At 44.9% G+C, this 17,639-nt stretch overlaps 1 protein-coding gene across 40 annotated transcripts in view; it reads right to left on the bottom strand.

The window, feature by feature from the left end:
* The window catches only part of EPB41 (erythrocyte membrane protein band 4.1), a 97,269-nt gene that overhangs the window by 29,020 nt on the left and 50,610 nt on the right, over window positions 1–17,639 (bottom strand). For 14 of the 40 annotated variants that reach the window (XM_069803329.1, XM_069803306.1, XM_069803305.1 and 11 more), the window contains exons 4-15: window positions 17,007–17,111; window positions 13,871–13,913; window positions 11,829–11,904; window positions 11,085–11,303; window positions 8,746–8,833; window positions 8,043–8,195; window positions 6,445–6,542; window positions 5,927–6,099; window positions 4,724–4,840; window positions 3,249–3,377; window positions 2,050–2,157; window positions 283–494 (exon numbers count right to left, since the gene is read on the bottom strand). In XM_069803329.1, the coding sequence (XP_069659430.1) occupies window positions 283–494; window positions 2,050–2,157; window positions 3,249–3,377; window positions 4,724–4,840; window positions 5,927–6,099; window positions 6,445–6,542; window positions 8,043–8,195; window positions 8,746–8,833; window positions 11,085–11,303; window positions 11,829–11,904; window positions 13,871–13,913; window positions 17,007–17,111 (1,521 nt within the window). The remainder of the gene's footprint in view (window positions 1–282; window positions 495–2,049; window positions 2,158–3,248; window positions 3,378–4,723; window positions 4,841–5,926; window positions 6,100–6,444; window positions 6,543–8,042; window positions 8,196–8,745; window positions 8,834–11,084; window positions 11,304–11,828; window positions 11,905–13,870; window positions 13,914–17,006; window positions 17,112–17,639) is intronic. The other 26 variants (XM_069803326.1, XM_069803328.1, XM_069803345.1 and 23 more) reach the window with 10 other exon arrangements.

Genomic DNA, 17,639 nt, shown 5'->3' with positions numbered 1-17,639 from the left:
CAGCTTTTTTAACGCCATTATCAGTAAGTTGCATTTAGTTTAACTGCAACCACCAAAACCCGGCCGCCCTGGACCTCCTCCTTCCTTGCACCTGGAGGGTCAGGGCTGGGATTTCCCTGGGACCCAGACCCCCGCACCACCCCATGTCTGGGCAAGGAATAAACCCTTTGCTGCCCAGGAGGGGAAGGTGCACAGAGCTGCTGCTCTGGGGTGGGTTCTAGAGCTGATGCTCCAGCCCAGCACAAGCGCAGCCTCTTCCAAAGAGACTCTGGTCTGACATACCTTTGACGCATCGGCTGGCTCCGGCTTGGCTTTCTCCGGTGGGATTTCTTCACGTCTCGCATCGGGTTTTGCTGTTTCCTTTTCTACTTTAGATGCAGCAACTGCATCCTTCCTGTCTGGCTTAGCTGGGACTGGTTCTGCAGCGTGGCTCTGAGCGATGGCCGGGGCAGAGGTGGGACGGGGACTCCTCTCAGGGGTTATCACAGCCACTGCTGAGTATGGGGGAGAGACAGACAGGGACAAGGTTCAGAGCGGGCAACGTTTCTAAAGCGCCAGGCAAAGTCTTTCCTAATTACAGTGCTGACGTTTAAAAAGAAAGGGAGGAGGAGGAGGAGGAAAAAAAGGGAAAAGAAATAAAGATGTTGAGCAAAGCAGCTTGTGCATTTAGTACAGGAAAGTTGAGATTATTTTCCTTATGGTAAAAATAAAATAAAATAAAACCCCACAACAGATGGTTTACAAAAAGCAAGCTTGCACTCTGCAGAGAAGCCACACCAGAAAGGCAAATTTATTTTTGACGTTGTGCCATCAATTTCTGGGTCCTTCACACACAACTGACACAGAAGTCCATTCCAATGCAACCATTAAAATAGAAACACTTATAGCTGTAGTGAGTTCTTGACTCATTCGCATCTCCTCAAACAGAAACGGATGGTTTCTGGAAGGGCAACACAGGCTTTCCCCCATCTCCCCAATCTTTTCAGCAATTCAAACAAAAAAATAATCAACAAGCATTGCTCTCTAAAACTTCACAGCAACTTCCAGGTGGGTTTCAAAGCAGGCTGGGGCTGCGTGTCTGAGATGGGTATCTGCTGCTGCAGCCCAAGGCACCACTGCAAGAAGATACCCAGCATCTCCAGATCAGTGACAGTGCAGAAATGAATAGCATGCTGCCAAAAAATCATCTTTCCAGAGGACGACAGTCTTAAATACAAGTGCTAGGTACACACAAAATCAGCTGCCTACTCCTTTCCTTCAATTCCTGACTTCCCAGACAGTTCCTGGTCCCAGAAAAGCTCGACACCTCCAAAATATTCAAACCAATGCTGTGTGACAAAGCAAGTCCCAATTAAGTCACTGTGCATATCTATAGATGCAGTAAGCTATTTAGTTCTCCTGATTTTGGTTTTTATGGCTGTTCCACTGAAAAAATACCTAGTCACCTAAAATAATTTCTTTGACATGGTCTCATATTCCTAAAGTCACAGTTCATGCAATAAGGGTCACACTGTGTAACCTATCCCAGCCAATACAAGGTTACTAGCATCCATCCAGCTAGTCAAAGACACTAGAAAATTTGGCATTAGAAAAGAAATTGTAATTTTAAGTAACTCCTTAGTAAGAACTCCTGTTTCACTGAGAAGATAACTGCATCTCATCTGTGTGTATAAAACAGGTACAGAATAAAGTATCCATGTGGTCAAAAACATACAAGATGTAGGAGCAAGAAAGAACCTGATTTTTTGGAGACTGAAATTGTACTTTTAAGACAAACTCCTAGACACCATATCTTGCTGAAAATCCACCCCAAAACCCATACCACCACCGCCATCTCTGTTATCTCGCCTGCTCTTCAGCACAGCAGTTCATTTCTGCGAGCCAGACATTGTGTGATCCTTTCGGAAGGACAACCGGTGCCGCGTCCTGGTGTATTTATGCCACTGAAGCAGTTACAGCCACCGGAGAGGTTGTACAGAGGGACGGTGAGATGGCAGGGACAGTTGGGATTAGGAGGATGCTGGGTGTGCAAAGCCGTCGCGGTGGTACCTGACTCCTTCGGGACCGGCTCTAGTTCTCTCATCACCACCATTTTTTCTTCCTCCTCCTCCTCCTCTTCAATTGGGCTTATCTCAACACTGCCAAGAGCACGTTTGGCTAAAAAAGTTATGGACGTGTTAAAATGCCACCTCACAGATGAAGTAGCAAATGAAATACTGCCATCAGTAAATCCGCACAGTCACCTCTCCTGCTTCTCTCACAGTGCTTCAGAGCATCAAGACACACAGGAAAAGTAACAACAGATACCAAGCTTTTCCTTTGCCATTCAATGATGAGTTCTGTGCTGTCCAGAACTGCGTTATTTTAGTTATATTTTCTTGATTAACTACCTTTGGCTATTTTGACACATGATGATTTAAACACCGTAAAAAAGCACTGCTCCAAAATGAGATATAAAATACCAATCATCATCACCTCAGCCAAGAAAATGGTCCCTCCCGGGAACAAAAGTGTCAAGAGGAGGAAAAAGTGCAGGAGGTGAATGAGAAGGAGCAGCTGCAGCCGGAGACTCCTGGATGTGCTCGGGTCTGACACTGGCTGCTGTCTGCTCTGCTGCTGCCCGTCCCATGGAATATCCTCCAGTCTAAGCGCAGGGGCTGGTTTAGTATTTCTCATAATATTCAAGAAAATGGGTGAAGTTCTCAGTTACCTCCCTGCATGGCTTCAATCTCTTCTTCCTACAATGACTAACCAACTCTGCTTTTAATTATGATTAGGGTGGATCTGGCTGCAGCAGTGAAGTTGCTCTGAAAAAACACCCCAACTAGGGAAGAATCAGGCTCCCTAGCAAAGAAAAAAAAGCAGAGTGTAGGTGACCTCCAGCAGTCCTGGAGCACACCACCTGATTTTCAGGCACTGCACGTTCCTACAGCTCAGAGGAGCAAACCTTACAAGAAGGAACAGTAACAGAGGAGCGTTAAGAGGCCACTGCACACTCATTTCAACATGCAGGCACACAGCCAAGCCACAGCATGGCACCTCCTCATCTCACCCAGAGGCACACCCCAATAAAGCAGCGCTTGCATATTACAGACACACTTGCAAAGCTGGGTGTGATTTTAATGGCAATGAACACCACCGCAAACAATTCAACCTCTGTCCTACAGCACTGCATCACTTCAACCCAGCAGGTCACAGCATGGGCGGCCGTAGGAGCCACACTGATGCCAACACCACTGCGGCTGTACCTGACCACATCTGCAACGGTTCCGGTAACTTTGGCTTGGCAACGGGAACCTTAACCACCTCTACCTTCTCCTCCTCCTCTTCCTCCTCTGCAATTGGTTTCATTTCAAAAGTTTCAAGAGCATGTTTGGCTAGAAAGAGGTTTGCATGCATTAATAGAGCGGTTGGAGAACCACGTAGACACGCAACAGTTGCCGCAGCAGAGGAAAGAGCAAGAGGAGATCCCTCTCCAAGGCAGCGGCTGAGAACAGCAAGGAGATTTTTAAACCAGGCAGCTTAATGGTAATTTTTCACTGCACAATTGCGTATCAGTCTTTCTAGTGCTGCCAGGCCCAACAGTGTATTGGATGAGAGGGGGAAAAGAACAACACAAGTAAGCTTTGCAGGCTTCTTGCCCAGGCAGGGATATGTGGGGACACACAAACAGCTCTCCAGCGTGGTACTAGGATGGGCTCTGCCTGCAAAGTCTGGGGAGATGCAGGTGCTGGCTGGTAAAATCCAGGAAAAACACACCCAGGCTCCTCTCAATAAAAACCTGTATAAAAACTAGCAGCTTTAATTAAAAGTACTTGAGTGATCAACGTAAAATCTAGAAATTAAGAACATACAGCCATCTACCCTGGTGTCTTAAATTTTCCACCTTCTGTTTTTACAGCATCAGGTTTTCCCTGCCAGGCGATGCTGACTAGTGAGAATTCAAGGCAAGACAGTGGTGGCGAGACAGTCTGCCACACTGCTTTGTGAAAGCTTGATCTAGATTTCATACTAGAAAAACAGTGATGTCAAAAACACACTGTAAAAAATTCAGGGTGGAAGAAGGGAAGTGGAGCAGTACACAATGCATTTGCATACGAATTATCTCCAGCCCTAATGCACCACAGGCATTCGCTATTTAAGTGATGAAGACTGCAAATATTTGACAACACTGCTGCTGTGATACGCTTATTAGTATTCAGATATGCTGTTGTACCTACACACCTCTTAAGAGCATTAATATTTATTACTAGTACCTATCTTAACAGAAATATAAGCTCCATATAGCAAAATGGGTGGCATTTCTCACCCCCCCCCCCAAAAAAAAACAGAACAGGCTTAAAAAATGGCAAGCAGGTCCTGTGATGAAGAATTTCAGAAGCTTTACAAGAAGTTTCAAGATCACACATTAAAATTTTCTAATCCACATTTAAAAAAACACCCAAATTTAATAAGGAGGCACTTCCCAAGTGCCAGCACATCCTAAACTTTTCCCCACATCCCGCAAGAATTACAGTCTAACGAGGTGCAAGGCAGAAATTTACTCAGTCTCCCAGAGCCAGGGCTCTGCTGGGCTGTCTGTCCTCTGACTGCGAAACTCTTCTTGCAAAGAAACAAAAAAAGAAAGCTGCCAGATTTGGTGAAACTTTGAGTTGTCAGGAACAAGCATGTAAAGGATAGGAAAGGCGCTGCAGAAGAGTTGTAGCCACCACCACAGCTATACCTGTCTTCTCTCGGATCTGATCCGTGGGTTTTGGTTCGGGAACCTCAACCACCACCACCTCCTCCTGCTTCTCTTCCTCTATGGCTCTGAACTCAACTTTTTGAGTCGCACGTTTAGCTGAAGAAATGGGGCACATGTTAAAGACTGCCCACACAGCAGAAGGAAAAAGGCTGCAGACTTCAACGGGCACAGAAGCGTTATGTTCACAGGCTGCTCTTTTCTAAGCTCTGACATTCAGGTGCAGGATTGCAGCAGGGACTTCTCTACTCATCTGGGGGGTCGTAACCATCTACAGGACATGGCCAAAGGGCAAGCAACAGCGCTGGTCCCCTCGCCTCCGTGCATCGTGCTTGGGTAACCTCACACGCCCGGACTGCAAGCAAGCTGGCATTTTGCTTTGCAGCGGTACAGAGCTCAAACCAAGCAGCCCTTTCCCTGCTGGCTCTAAGGCATGAAGCCCAGGCTCAGGGTGTCGCTGAGCCCTGGACAACCACGCCAAGAGCAGGGGCAGCCTGGCTGGTGCTGGCCACGGGGCACTGGGACAGCCCTGCTCCCTCCTGAGTTGTAGCACAACCTCAGGGCTCAAAGCAACGCTGTTCCTGCTCTGTCAGGTGCCCTTGGTGCAAAGGAATGCTCCCCTTTCCCTGAACCCTAATTTTACAAGCACCCCGTGATCCGGATCAAAGGCAGCAAACTTAGGCACTCCCTCTTCCATGCCTCACCTCCTCTAGCCTGCTGCTATCTGGCTCTTAAAAATGTCAGGGATGAGCCCACCTGATTGATATGCCACAAACTTCAACATTAGCATCGCTTTAACAGATGCTGAAAAAGTTTCCAACAGTTGTGGCAAAAAAATCCCCCCCTCAAGGAAAACTACATAATTTAAGAATCTACATTAAACAAAACAAATCCTAGAATAGCTTAATTCCTGATTTGCTAAAAGGAAAATGCATTGAGATTGCATGAGGAAATATCTTTACAACCAGAACTTTGCCATAAGCCTTCAGCACCCACCTACATCCTTTTGGTCAGTCAGTTCTTGCTAGTACTATCGGTTTGCATTTTATATCCAGGTCTTGTATTAAAGTGAGAAGTTATGCTTTCTTCTTTTTTTAAAAAAGCAGGGAATTTAGGTGGTATTTAAGGAGTATTTCAGCATCCTACTGAATCCAGCCACAGAGAGGGAAGAGGCACCACACTCACCTCCATCGAGGCTCCTGGAGGCTCGCTTACTTGCCGTCCGCTCGAACTGGGGAGCGGGTCGGTCAATCAAGGCACTCGCCTGCCTCGTCTGCGCCTGCGTCCGGCCGCTGTAGCGGAACTTGGAGCCCAGCGCCAGGAACCTGCTCTTCGGGATGGCCTCAGTGGAAGTCAGCCTGAAAACCACAAGCACAATTTAAAAATCATACTTCCAGATCCAGGAAGAGGCAGGTAAAGAGAAATTAAAATACAAATTAAAGAAGTCTCTGCATACACTTGATTAACAAAACAACACGCACTAATATTAAGCCCCACATCTACATAAGCTAGAAGACCTCTGTCTTACATATCTTATGAAGTGGAAGCTGCCTAGAAATTTACTGCAATAAACACTTATGTCTCTGCAACCATTCCACTCCAATTTTTGCAAAACCCTAAGGAACAGTGAAGGAGTGCTCATTTTCAGCAGCTAGTCTAAAGCACTAGTTATTCAAGGCAAGCCTACCGTTTAGAAAACCTACCTGAAAAATGTATGATGTTCAACACATACTTTCCACAGCTTCTTTGCTGCCCGGTAACTTGGTAGCTTGAACCCAATTGTACTCTCATACTGTTCTTGCTGCAGAAAATAGAAGTTATTTAGGTATAGTAAGAAAAAAATGTGGCAGGAGTCCAGTCCCCATCGACCTGTTCTGCTGTGGCACAAGCTGCTGGTCTAGCCCAAGAGCAGCTGAACTCACTCCACAATGTGCAAGAGGAGCTCAGGTCTGAGAAAAGAAAGGGCTTGGCCACAAGCCCGGGCACCTCTCAGGACGCACTGGGATTTGCAGAGGAGCGTGCCATGGGTTTTGCAGCCATTCAGACTCATTTACCCCCCTGTGTCCTGGCTTTGGCTGGGATAGAGTTAATTTTCTTCCTAGTAGCTGGTACAGTGTTATGTTTTGGATTTAGGATGAGAAAAATGTTGATAACACACTGACATTTTCAGTTGTTGCTAAGTAGTGTTTATACTAAGGCAAGGATTTTTCAGCTTCTCATGCCCAGCCAGTGAGAAGGCTGGAGGGACACAAGAAGTTGGGAGGGGACACAGCCAGGACAGCTGACCTGAACTAGCCAAAGGGGTATTCCATACCGTGTCACATCATGCCCAGTATATAAACTGGGGGGAGTTGGCTGCGACAGGCTATTGCTGCTTGGGAACTGACTGGGCATCGGTCGGCAAGTGGTGAGCAATTGCATTGTGTGTCACTTGATCTGTATATTCTAATCATTTTTTTATTTATTATTATTATTATTAATATTATTATTGTCGTATTATTATTATTATTATTATTATTATTATTTTCTTCCTTTCTGATTATTAAACTGTCTTTATCTCAACCCACAAGTTTTACTTTTTCCCAATTCTCTCCCCCATCCCACTGGGTGGGGGGGAGTGAGTGAGCGGCTGCGTGGTGCTCAGTTGCTGGCTGTGGTTAAGCCATGACACCCTGTCATACTGCCCAGCTGCGGGATGGGGTCAAAAACTGACCTCCCTGCAAGGCTGGGTTATGGCAGTCGAAGCAGGAGGAGGAAGAAGAGGAGGAAAGAGGCAGATCTCTATTGTAGCCTCTCTCCCCACCGAGTTTCCAGCGACCAGGCTGCTCCAGGGATCTCCCTGTTCACAGGAGGCAGGGTCAGGGCAGCCACCCCCTGCCTGCTGCAGTCTAAGTGAAAAGGTATGTGTCTGTATTTTTTCAATTTTTTTTTTTTAAATTAAAGTGAGACAAAGAGCCTCTGTCTTGCTCCCTTTGCAAAAAAGGACTTAGTCCTCTGCCAATTTCAACTGTGAACTTCCCACTGGTTTCCTCTGGATGCTGGGAATACCACGCGGTGCCAGGAGGTGGTGCTGGATGACACGTTGTTTAAATTGTCACTGGCTGGTTTATAGCTTCAGCAAGGTCAGCGGGCTCTGCCTGAACTTAATACCAAGCCAAGATCAGAAACCCTATAGAGTACAAAATGCTCATTCAGAGAAAAGCTTGCTCCCTCCTCCTACTTTGTTTTAGTAAAGCATACACGTTGGTGAGAATCAGAAGACAATTAAAGAAGACATGAGCACAAAAAAGTCAGAACATACCTCCCCTGGCCGAATCTTAATAAAGAAGCTGCTGCGTTTGTAGGAAATCTTCAGGACTTTGGGCCAAGGGAAGCGGTTGATTCTCAGTTTATCTTTGTAAACAAGAAGGCCACTGGAACAGACTCCCAGAGTGATATCTACTCCTTCCAAGTCCTGGGAAAGCCAATGAGGATTTAAGCAGTGTCAGGGTTACAAGTCTCAGGTCAATGTCTGCCTTCCAAATTAACCCTTTGGTCTTCCCCTGAATTCAAATCCCCACCACCCAGACTTCAGCTTCCAGCTCCCTGTGCAGCCAGGGCCAGGCTTGCTTTTCCTTCACGTTTCTCCTTACAACCGCCTCCCTTCTGCTGATCTCTCCTGAGACGCTGTTTGCTCAAAGGGCTCATCTAGAGTCTATCCTGCATTTCACTGAGCAGAGTGGCTCACCTGGCAGGGTCAGAGCCTTATATTCTAAGTTCCTCAGAGCAAGGACCTGTCTACATCAGTAGCTTTGTAAAGCTTCCTGTAATATATAAATAATAAGCAATCAGGAAGAATTGCTTCTCTTGCAAGAATACTTGAGGCATTTCTGTTGTGTGTCTGTGTTTTCATACTTCCTATATATTTCAAAAGAAGCCTCCTGAAACAGGTAAACTTGCTCCTGCAAGGGAAGGATAACCAAATTACAAAATCCACAGGCAGGTGCACACACACTGATTCTCACCTTGGCTTGGTGGAGGTCGACTCCATACATAGACAGCTTTTTTGCATTCTCAAGGAATTCCAGGTCTGCTTGGGCTGGAGTCATGGATCTGGGGAAAGAGAGAAAAGGACTTAGTATTCCCCTAACTGTTGCTTTTAGGAGGGGACAGATCACACTTCACATAACCATTTACTCGTTAGATTTTCCTTTGATTTCAATACAAACAGATTTGTGCCCAGATGATGAATTATTAAATTGCTCTGAATCCACAGAATCAGATTGTGCTTTGAGACATCCTCATAGAACAGATGCACCCTATTTCTATGGAGCTGTACAGACCCCAGACAAGAAAGCAAGTTATCAGGTGAGGAAGTGCAGTACGGGGTCCAAAACTTGATTCAGTGGAAGAAACACCAATTCAGCTGAAGGCAGAGGGCGGCAAGTACTGTTCTCCCCGACCTCCTGCCTCCAGACCCCCCCCAAACCCAGCTATTGTTCTCCAAACCAAACACGAGGGCAGCTGAGACCACTTAGCAATGATTCCTACTGGGGCGGACCAGATGAATGAGACATTTTCTGGGAACAGATGGTACCCTGTCTGCAGGAGAGGCAACCCAACACAACTTCGCTTAGCAGAAACATCCTGATAATGGAGGCCATTATCAACGTTATTGAAGTGCCCTTGTTAATAAGTTTCTGGTGTACAAGGTACATCTAACAGCTCTGTTGGGAGAGTATTCAGCTGTATACATTTCATTTTGTTCCCTGCTTTGATGTCTTCCTTACTGAGCACTTGCATACATCTTGCTTGCGATGTAAATAGAAGTTTTAGTGGTGGGAGACATGGCAGGCAAAGACAACTGTAAGGACAATCCTCTAGGAAGGATCCAGGAGCAGTTGTCACCTCTGGTCCGTGCCATGTGCTTTGCAAATAAAGTAGCAAGAGATGGAGCATGGTTTAGCAGAGTTTTCCCACTGAAAACCCTCTGACAGTTTAATGTTCGCAGAATACGGACCAGAAATTAAAAGGGTACATGTTGCTTCCTCCTGCATACACAAGCAGATTAAATATAACTACATCCTATACTTTGAAGTATCCTTCTAATGAAGCCATGAATAATTCAGCAACATGATCTGCCACTTCTAGCACAGCTAACGGCCTTTGACTTCAAGTCATGAAGCTTGTCAGCGGCCCGGTACTTATTTTCCCTCATTTCCTCTCTCCTCAGTGCAAATGGAGGGGAATCAATTTAAAGTATTGATTTGCGGGGTTGAGCGAGGTGTTAATTGTAGCTTCGGTCACAGCCGGGGGCACACGTCCACCCTTCCCTACTGCACTCAGGTTATTAGTTCCCATCTGCTTGCGAGAAGGTCTCATCTTTGCTCTGTTCTCATTATTAGTGCATCAGCCAGCAGCTTTTCACAGGTCAAGGGGCTGCTGGTTGAAGGCCTCGGTATCACCAAGTGGTTTTATGGGCTTTTTTCCCCCCCTTAAAACCCAAATCTATCTCTGGGAGGGTGCAGAAGTTGCCAGCTGGCCGCTCTCCATGCCAGCCCTCTGCGCTGGCAAGCGCACAGCTCCACACAGCTCCTGCAATCCAAGCACTCGAGAGCATCTATGAAAATAAGCTCAAAATAAGATGAGGAAGAGGTTCAGTTACTGTCACCCTTTAATCTGGTACCAGGGAGACTCCCAGGAGTCCTTCAACCCTACCTGATCAAGAGACATCTGCCCAGGTCATGGCTGTGCTGGGAAACACAAGGACAGCCTAACTGCAGGTTTATATCTCCTGCATCATCTGGAATACTTCCATGTTAGAAAAGTGTTACTCATTAAATGTGGCAGCAGAAAACCCCAAACACGCTGCAGGGTACAGCGTATACACAAAGAGACGAGATCTGCTCCAACCAGATTGCAATCCAAAAATTACATAAATCCCAAAGCAAATAAAAAAAAAAAGACAAAGGGCAAGGTTAAAACAAGCAAACCTTCTATTTTCACATGAAATAAAACCCACTTTCACAGCTATACTGTTGAAAAAGAATACCTGTTAATGAACAATTGCAAGACTTTGCATCTGCTTTCTAAAAACATAGTTTCTTCTTCATGTAGGAAAAAAGAATTCTAGCTTCTAGAAAGATTTTGTTATAAAGTATCAGATCTTTTTAAAAAAGCTGATATTCTCAATAGCTGAAAATTCACACCTTACTGCTAAAGCTTCTATTGCCAATATAAAAAAATTGGTGCAGCAGGAAACCAAAAGCATACAACAGAGGTGGGGAAAATACCAGAAAGCCCCACTATTTCCATTATTTCAGGCTGCTGTGCACAAACAAGTCCTCCAGCTGTCGCACCTTACCTGTATGTTTTATGAAGCTCCACAACCTTCTCTTCGAGTTCTTTTGTCTGGTTTGGGGCCAATTTAAATTCACTGATGTAATCCGGGCTGTGTAGGTCAGGATCGTAGTCTCCCAACTCGGACTGGACTGTGTACGAACCCAGCAGAGCCAAAGTTGCAAAGGAACAGGGCAGCCGCCCCGTAATGATGTCTTGTCTAAGCTGAAGACACAAGTAATACCTGGGGGGGGGGCGGTGGGGAAGCAAAATACTATTTACAGAGAGAATAGAGAAACTTAAGAAACTTGAGGATCAAACAGAATCTCTTTTTTTTATGCCACTGATGAATGCAACATGATGCTTGTTTCTAATTTCTACCTGTATTTTTATTTATGGGGTAATATTCCCACGATAAACAGCATGGAGAACAGGAGGACTTAAGGTCACCTCCACTCTTGCAAAGGGAGTCGAGGACACTGATGATCAGAAAATCTTGTTTTTAAATAAAAATTTACTTTCCTATACAAACACATGCATGCCAGGATTATAAATGATGATGCTTTACACATGTGGACTTCAGTGGAGAGCGGGAGCATCCCACACATCCACTAAAAACAAACAAACAAAAAACCCTCCAAACTGTTAAGATATCTGATCTCCTTGCTGAAGGATGGAAAAACACTCAAATATTAAAAATTTCTATTCAATATTCACTGCTTTGCTGAGTGAGCCCCCTGGCTGGCAGCAAGAGTCCCAGATAATTCACCTGGTTATGTCCTCTGTCAGCTGCGCAGGATCCGGTGGATAAAACTTGACATTGAAGGTAAAATCCCAGGGGCCTCCTGCAATTACAAAGAAGAGGTTGAGAAAAATAAGCACACCAGAACAGCTTGGTGATAGTCAGTCATTACAAAAAAAGCTGGGAATATCCAATCTGATCTTCAAAATACAGCCAGCAGATCATAATACTGATTTAATACTGCTCGCTCGCACAGCTAGCTGCTCCTTAGCAGACGGTATAAGACACAGTTTCATTTACAGGAGCTAAGATACAAGCAGGAGAAAACAAAGCAGAGCAGGCAAATACACATGAATAAACCACAACTTGTGAAAAAAAATAAATTCATTGCTACGAGGCTAAATTACTCACATATTTTTTCATTGATTGAAAAGAAGGATTCATGAAGAGAGGTCAGGCACGTGCTATAAGTTAGTGAATTAGTACTGTTTTATCACTCGACCCAATTTTCAAATTTCTCGTAAAGAGCAGATGTGCTAATTCACTCAGCAGCCTAATGCACTGTGGTGGGGTGGTCAGACCACAGTTTAAACTCAGCACAATACAAGCATCAATCTCTGGATGAAACCAGCAAGCACCAAGACAGAAAGAGCTTTACAAGTCCAAACCTAAATGCTTTAATACAGCTTGTTGCAAACGTTGTACAGCACTGTTACAGGCATTAACTGGAGTGAGAATCCACACAATTGCACCTAGAATTGGCATTATATACGGTATGGACAGTCTAGGTGACACAGCTGAAGGGGTTGCTCTCTCATGTTTACCTGCAGAAAATAGACCTGACTGACCCATTAAGCACTCAAAGTAATTCGCATAGTTACAACTCCCCCCTGGTGTGCCCCTTAACACTAGTTCAAAATAATACTTATTTCAGAAGGAGAAGACACCCCTGCACTTAACTTCCTCAGAGATTTATCGCAGTCTCAAACAGGGACAAGGGGGGACGTAGCATTCATGGATTTATTTCTTATGCAATGCCATAACAGGGATTAAACACAAGGCATGTTGTTTTCATTACACGCAGTTCAAAACAAGTTATTCCAAGAAGAATATTTTAGGTAGCAGAGGTTACCTATGTACATTCAACATATATTCAAGTAAATTCAAATAATTTGCCATTTAACCCATCTCAGGGGATCAGATTCCATAGCAGGTTGCTCATTACACTTATGAGCTGAATTTTACCTGCACGGCATGACCAGAGCAGCTTATGCCCTTTACACACATCCTGCTATCGATTCCAAAAGAAGTGGGTAAGAGCAGGAGCTTTTCCTACTCCATAGCCCTGAGGCATTTCCCCCCTAATCTGTACTTAATGACACACTTTGTTCTGCGCCCCCCACCAAAAGCATATGTAAAACGGTATTTTACTTTCATAGACCAGTATGTTACTTTCAAAGCAGTCAGACTTGCTCCTGAGAGAAAACAAAAGCCTCTCAAATTTATTTAACTTTGACACTGCTGTCATCTTGAGGGAACTAATTCAGTGCTAGCAGACCTTAAAATACAACTTTGGAGAGCATCTGGTATTTGCCCTGATACTATTCAAGCCATTTACCATTCCAGTACTCCTATTTGGACCCCAAAACAGCCTCAGAGTCCATAAAACCTTGCCGTCGCATACAATTTTGCTCGGGCTCTCCCAGTCTCCTTTGAGATTTAAATGGTTCCCACTGACACCTATTCTCCCATCCTCCAACAGAGAGCAGATCTCCCATTTCAGCATCGCATGGTAGCAAGGACAGTGTGGGTTTGCGTAGGGCAAACACACCCCAAGCTATGTTTTCCCAAGGAAATTACATTTTTTCCTAAATCTAGAGCATCACTAAGTACTTAAGAAGAAGAGAAAGGATGCACAAACTGCTTGAATTTGTGCTGATCCCTGCCAGACACCCTCACTTGAACTCTCACCCATCCTTGGGCCCCCTGGATGGCCCGCCAAAGCCACGCTTATTTAGGAAAGCAGGGAGAAACCACACACACCCACATCATAAATTCAATCTACTTACCGTGAACCTGTTTTTTTATTTCTTTGGCAGGATCCAGCCACGTCTGTAAGAGGATAAAAACATTCACAGTTTAACAGACATCCCAGAAACACCACAGGAAACTGCAAATTGCTAAAAATACGGCAAAAAGACAACATTTGACATGAATGCAGCCATGGAAACTGGAGAGACAGTGCATTTTTCACAACTTTTACTCCAGTCTGTGGTCTCGGTGGGTGCATTTCCAACCCTTCACCTACCAGGTACTTGTAGGGGAGGCACGAGGAACAGGAGAAAAAAAAAAAAAGCAGCATGTGAGGGCTGCAAGGACATAGCAGCAGGTACAGCTGCAGCTACATCCAGCTATGAGGGGCGCTTGTGCAACACTTTTTTTTTCTCCAGAACCTTTAAAAACAGGCAAATAGGATGTTTGCATTCATTTTAGGCACCCTGTCCCATACTTACCCTATTCAGAACAAAGATCGCCAAGACTTTCTATTATTAGCTATGGTTTTTAACGACCTAATCACTGAAATAGGAGTGAAAACATCCAATCACTGGGGAAGGCTGGAATCTTTTACAGGAGTGTGACATAAACTTCATCTCTTTTAAGTATGACTCAAGTTTCTAGTAATTATCTCAGCTACAAATTTAGAAATATATCCTTTTTTTCCTCCCCTCTGTAATTTGGGGTTTTCTGGGACAGTGGTGCAATATAAGCCTCAAAAAACAACTCCTGCTTTTGCCAGCACAGTCTGAGCAACTCCCAGCACATCCAGCCTGAGCCTTTCCCTTTGCAGTGGTCAGGGTCTGCCCCGCTGAAGGGGATGGCACAGTGCTAACAGCCCTCCTGAAGAGGCTACATTAAACCACATTCTTCATTTTCACAAGCCCTGAGCAGGATTTGGATGTCCAGGTCTCCCGAGGTGAAGGAATTAACTCATTGAATCCCCCAAGTTAATCTGTCTTGACCAGGACACGTAACTTCATGGCAGGGGGACAGCGATACTTACATTTAATCTTATCTTTTTATACGCTTGCTCCTCTAACCTATAAAACTGGGGATACAAAATCCATTTGAAAGGTACACATGCCACTTGCTCTCTTTTTAGGGCCACTGTTTTAAGCAGAGCATCTCTACGTCCATGCTGGTGCCACAACTGGTCATTACTGCAGTGATAACAGCTGGGTTTCGGGCAGCCGAGCCCGGGGTGCAGTCATGCATCCTCGGCACTCATGCTGCCTGATCCAGCGGACAATGATGGGTACAGCAATTAACAGCACTTTTATCCACACTGTGTCATGAATCGGTGGGAAACAATCCTCCCTTTCAGAGCAGCATAAGCATCAAGCTCCTTTGGTGCTGACCAGCTGCTCTATCCACTGTCACAATCTCCTATTCCCACTGTCACCCTCTGCTATTCCCGTGTGGGAAAATGCCCATCCCCACAAATGTTTATTCCCTAAATATCAAGGTGGACGATCCCGCATACAACCCTTCCCTGTCCAGGTATATACACGTGCATCTCCACCTGCTCCACACAGCTGCAGGTGAGGTGCAAAAGCTCTTCCACTGGTTTCCTATCAAGATCATTTCTACTTGTGAATCAGCAAATCAAGTGTTGGGTCTTACAGCAGGAGAGAGATGGAGCTTCAGATTTTGAAGTTCGATGAAACATAACCAGAAAGGCTCCCCAAAAAAACCCAAAAATGGTGTTTTTCCCCATCAGAGCAAACCAGACTTCCACCGAGCAGCTTACTCTCCATTGGCACTAAACCCATGCACAGTGGCTTTACCATCCTCAGCTCCCGGCTCTGGGACACAAATCTGACAAAAGTATCTGTTTTCAGTCCCTATGGTTAAAAAGCTGCACAGCTCCTTATCCCCCGTCAGCTTGGGGGGAAGGAGGTGTATGCTTTTGCATTTGGAAGAATCAATGCTAGCACACCTGGACGTGAGAAGAGCAAGTCCCAGGGGTCCAGGAGATGCAGCAGTGAGCTACCCACAGCACAAGTGTGAGAAGGTGAGCTGCTCCAGCTAAACTCTTTTTGCTCTTAATTGGATTTAAAAGTACACCTATCCCTCCCTCTGCAAGCACAACAAACTACTAGAGTAAAAAAATCCAGGCTATATACATGGAAGCAAATTTCACATACAAGAAAATAGTAAGACACCAGAGAGAGTAAAACAAATCCAAGACAGAGCTCTGCCTGACTCAAGTAGTGATGGGGTGTTACTTCGCCTGTGTATTAAAAATTCACACTTGCAATTATTAAGTATTTAATGACAGATGTCTGTCAGCCATAGTACCATGGCCCATAAGTGATTGCTGTAGGTGAAGCACGGGAACAGTCAGAATGTGGACCAACATAACTGGGCTAAAGGACAGAAAAATGGGTCCTTAATTTCAATTTAGCACACTTTTGGCTAGCTTCATGAAACAGAGTTTGAGTAATTGCTTGAGTTAAAGCATAACCAAGGGTTTAAAAGATAAAGACACTGCTTGAGTCTAACCAAACAAAGACCTTAAACTGAAACCATATGAGTATGAGTTTTGTTATGAATAGTCACATGCATTCTTTTGCAGGGCAAAGCCTCAACTCAAAACTGCTCTGGACGGCTCTGACCAAACCTTACAAAAAATTGCAACCCATGCCAGGGCAGCCAGCTTTTACTCCTGCTGACTGCTTAGCCTTGCACCTTTGCTGAACACAGGCTCCAGGACTGTGAAGTCCCTTTGCAGTATGTCGACATTCAGGCTCATCTTCTATAGCCTAGGAGTAGCTAACCTATTCTTAAAATCACAATTAAAAAACCTGCTGCTTTTGTACAGTGAGAAAAGCCTTATCTTCCTCTAACTTCTTGAGCTACAGCTTTAAAAATTAATGGCATCTTTTTGCAGTAAACTAATATAATGAATTTCCTCCAAGTGAAGATACAAGTTCATGTAGCTTTTTTACTAAAATCCACACTCCTGTAGTCATTTATTCACAATTTCTGCCTCTGTGATGACCCTTTTAGTCCTTTTTTGAGGACGACACCAAAAGGAGTTTTAAGAAGAGCTCATGCACTACCTCCTCCCCAGGGGAGATGAACCTCCTTCAGAAGAGCTGAACTCACCCGGGTACAGAACACCACACAACTGCAGTTGCTTACCCTGGAGGTCGGTGTGTCCCATATGGCCAAACCAAAGTAGTCTTCTTCCAGGAGATTGAGGTGGTCGCAGACTTTTTTAAGTAGATCCTGCCCCTTGGCGTGTTTCTGCAAAAAGAAAATTCACACCAATTCATACAAAATAAATTCTGTAGGACAGGCTGGTTTTTGCCTGCTCTCATTCATGGGAGAGGGGAGAAAGGGAACGTAATCAAACCACACTGTACACTGCCAAGAGGGAAAAAAGTCCCGAGTAGCTCAAAATCAGATCTCCTGGCCACTTCTGAGGAAGCACCCCTTATAGGAAAGAGCATCAGGCATAAAAATTCAAACCAGAGAGGCAATGGGAACTGCAGCGTCTCTCTCTGCTACCACCAGCTCCACAAAGCTGAACTTCTAAACACGACTCCATAAACACCAAGGATTTGTATGGTTTTTACCTCCCAAACTACATCTACTGCACTGATACCTCCCAGCTCCAAGCTGTCATACAATCGAGCATTTATCGAAAGATGATCAATGCAGGGTATGAAACTGCTGCTACAACCCACTGCTATAGTCCCATCTTGGGGGCAACCTGGCTTAGCAGGGTCACAAAAGAAACAGCGGCTCAGAACCAAAGACCATCATTTCCAT

The sequence above is a fragment of the Haliaeetus albicilla genome, chromosome 16, assembly GCF_947461875.1.
Source record: "Haliaeetus albicilla chromosome 16, bHalAlb1.1, whole genome shotgun sequence".
NCBI classification, from domain to species: Eukaryota; Metazoa; Chordata; class Aves; order Accipitriformes; family Accipitridae; genus Haliaeetus; species Haliaeetus albicilla.
The sequence above is the reverse complement of the archived record's forward strand: the minus strand, read 5'-3'. Positions and strand labels throughout refer to the sequence as shown.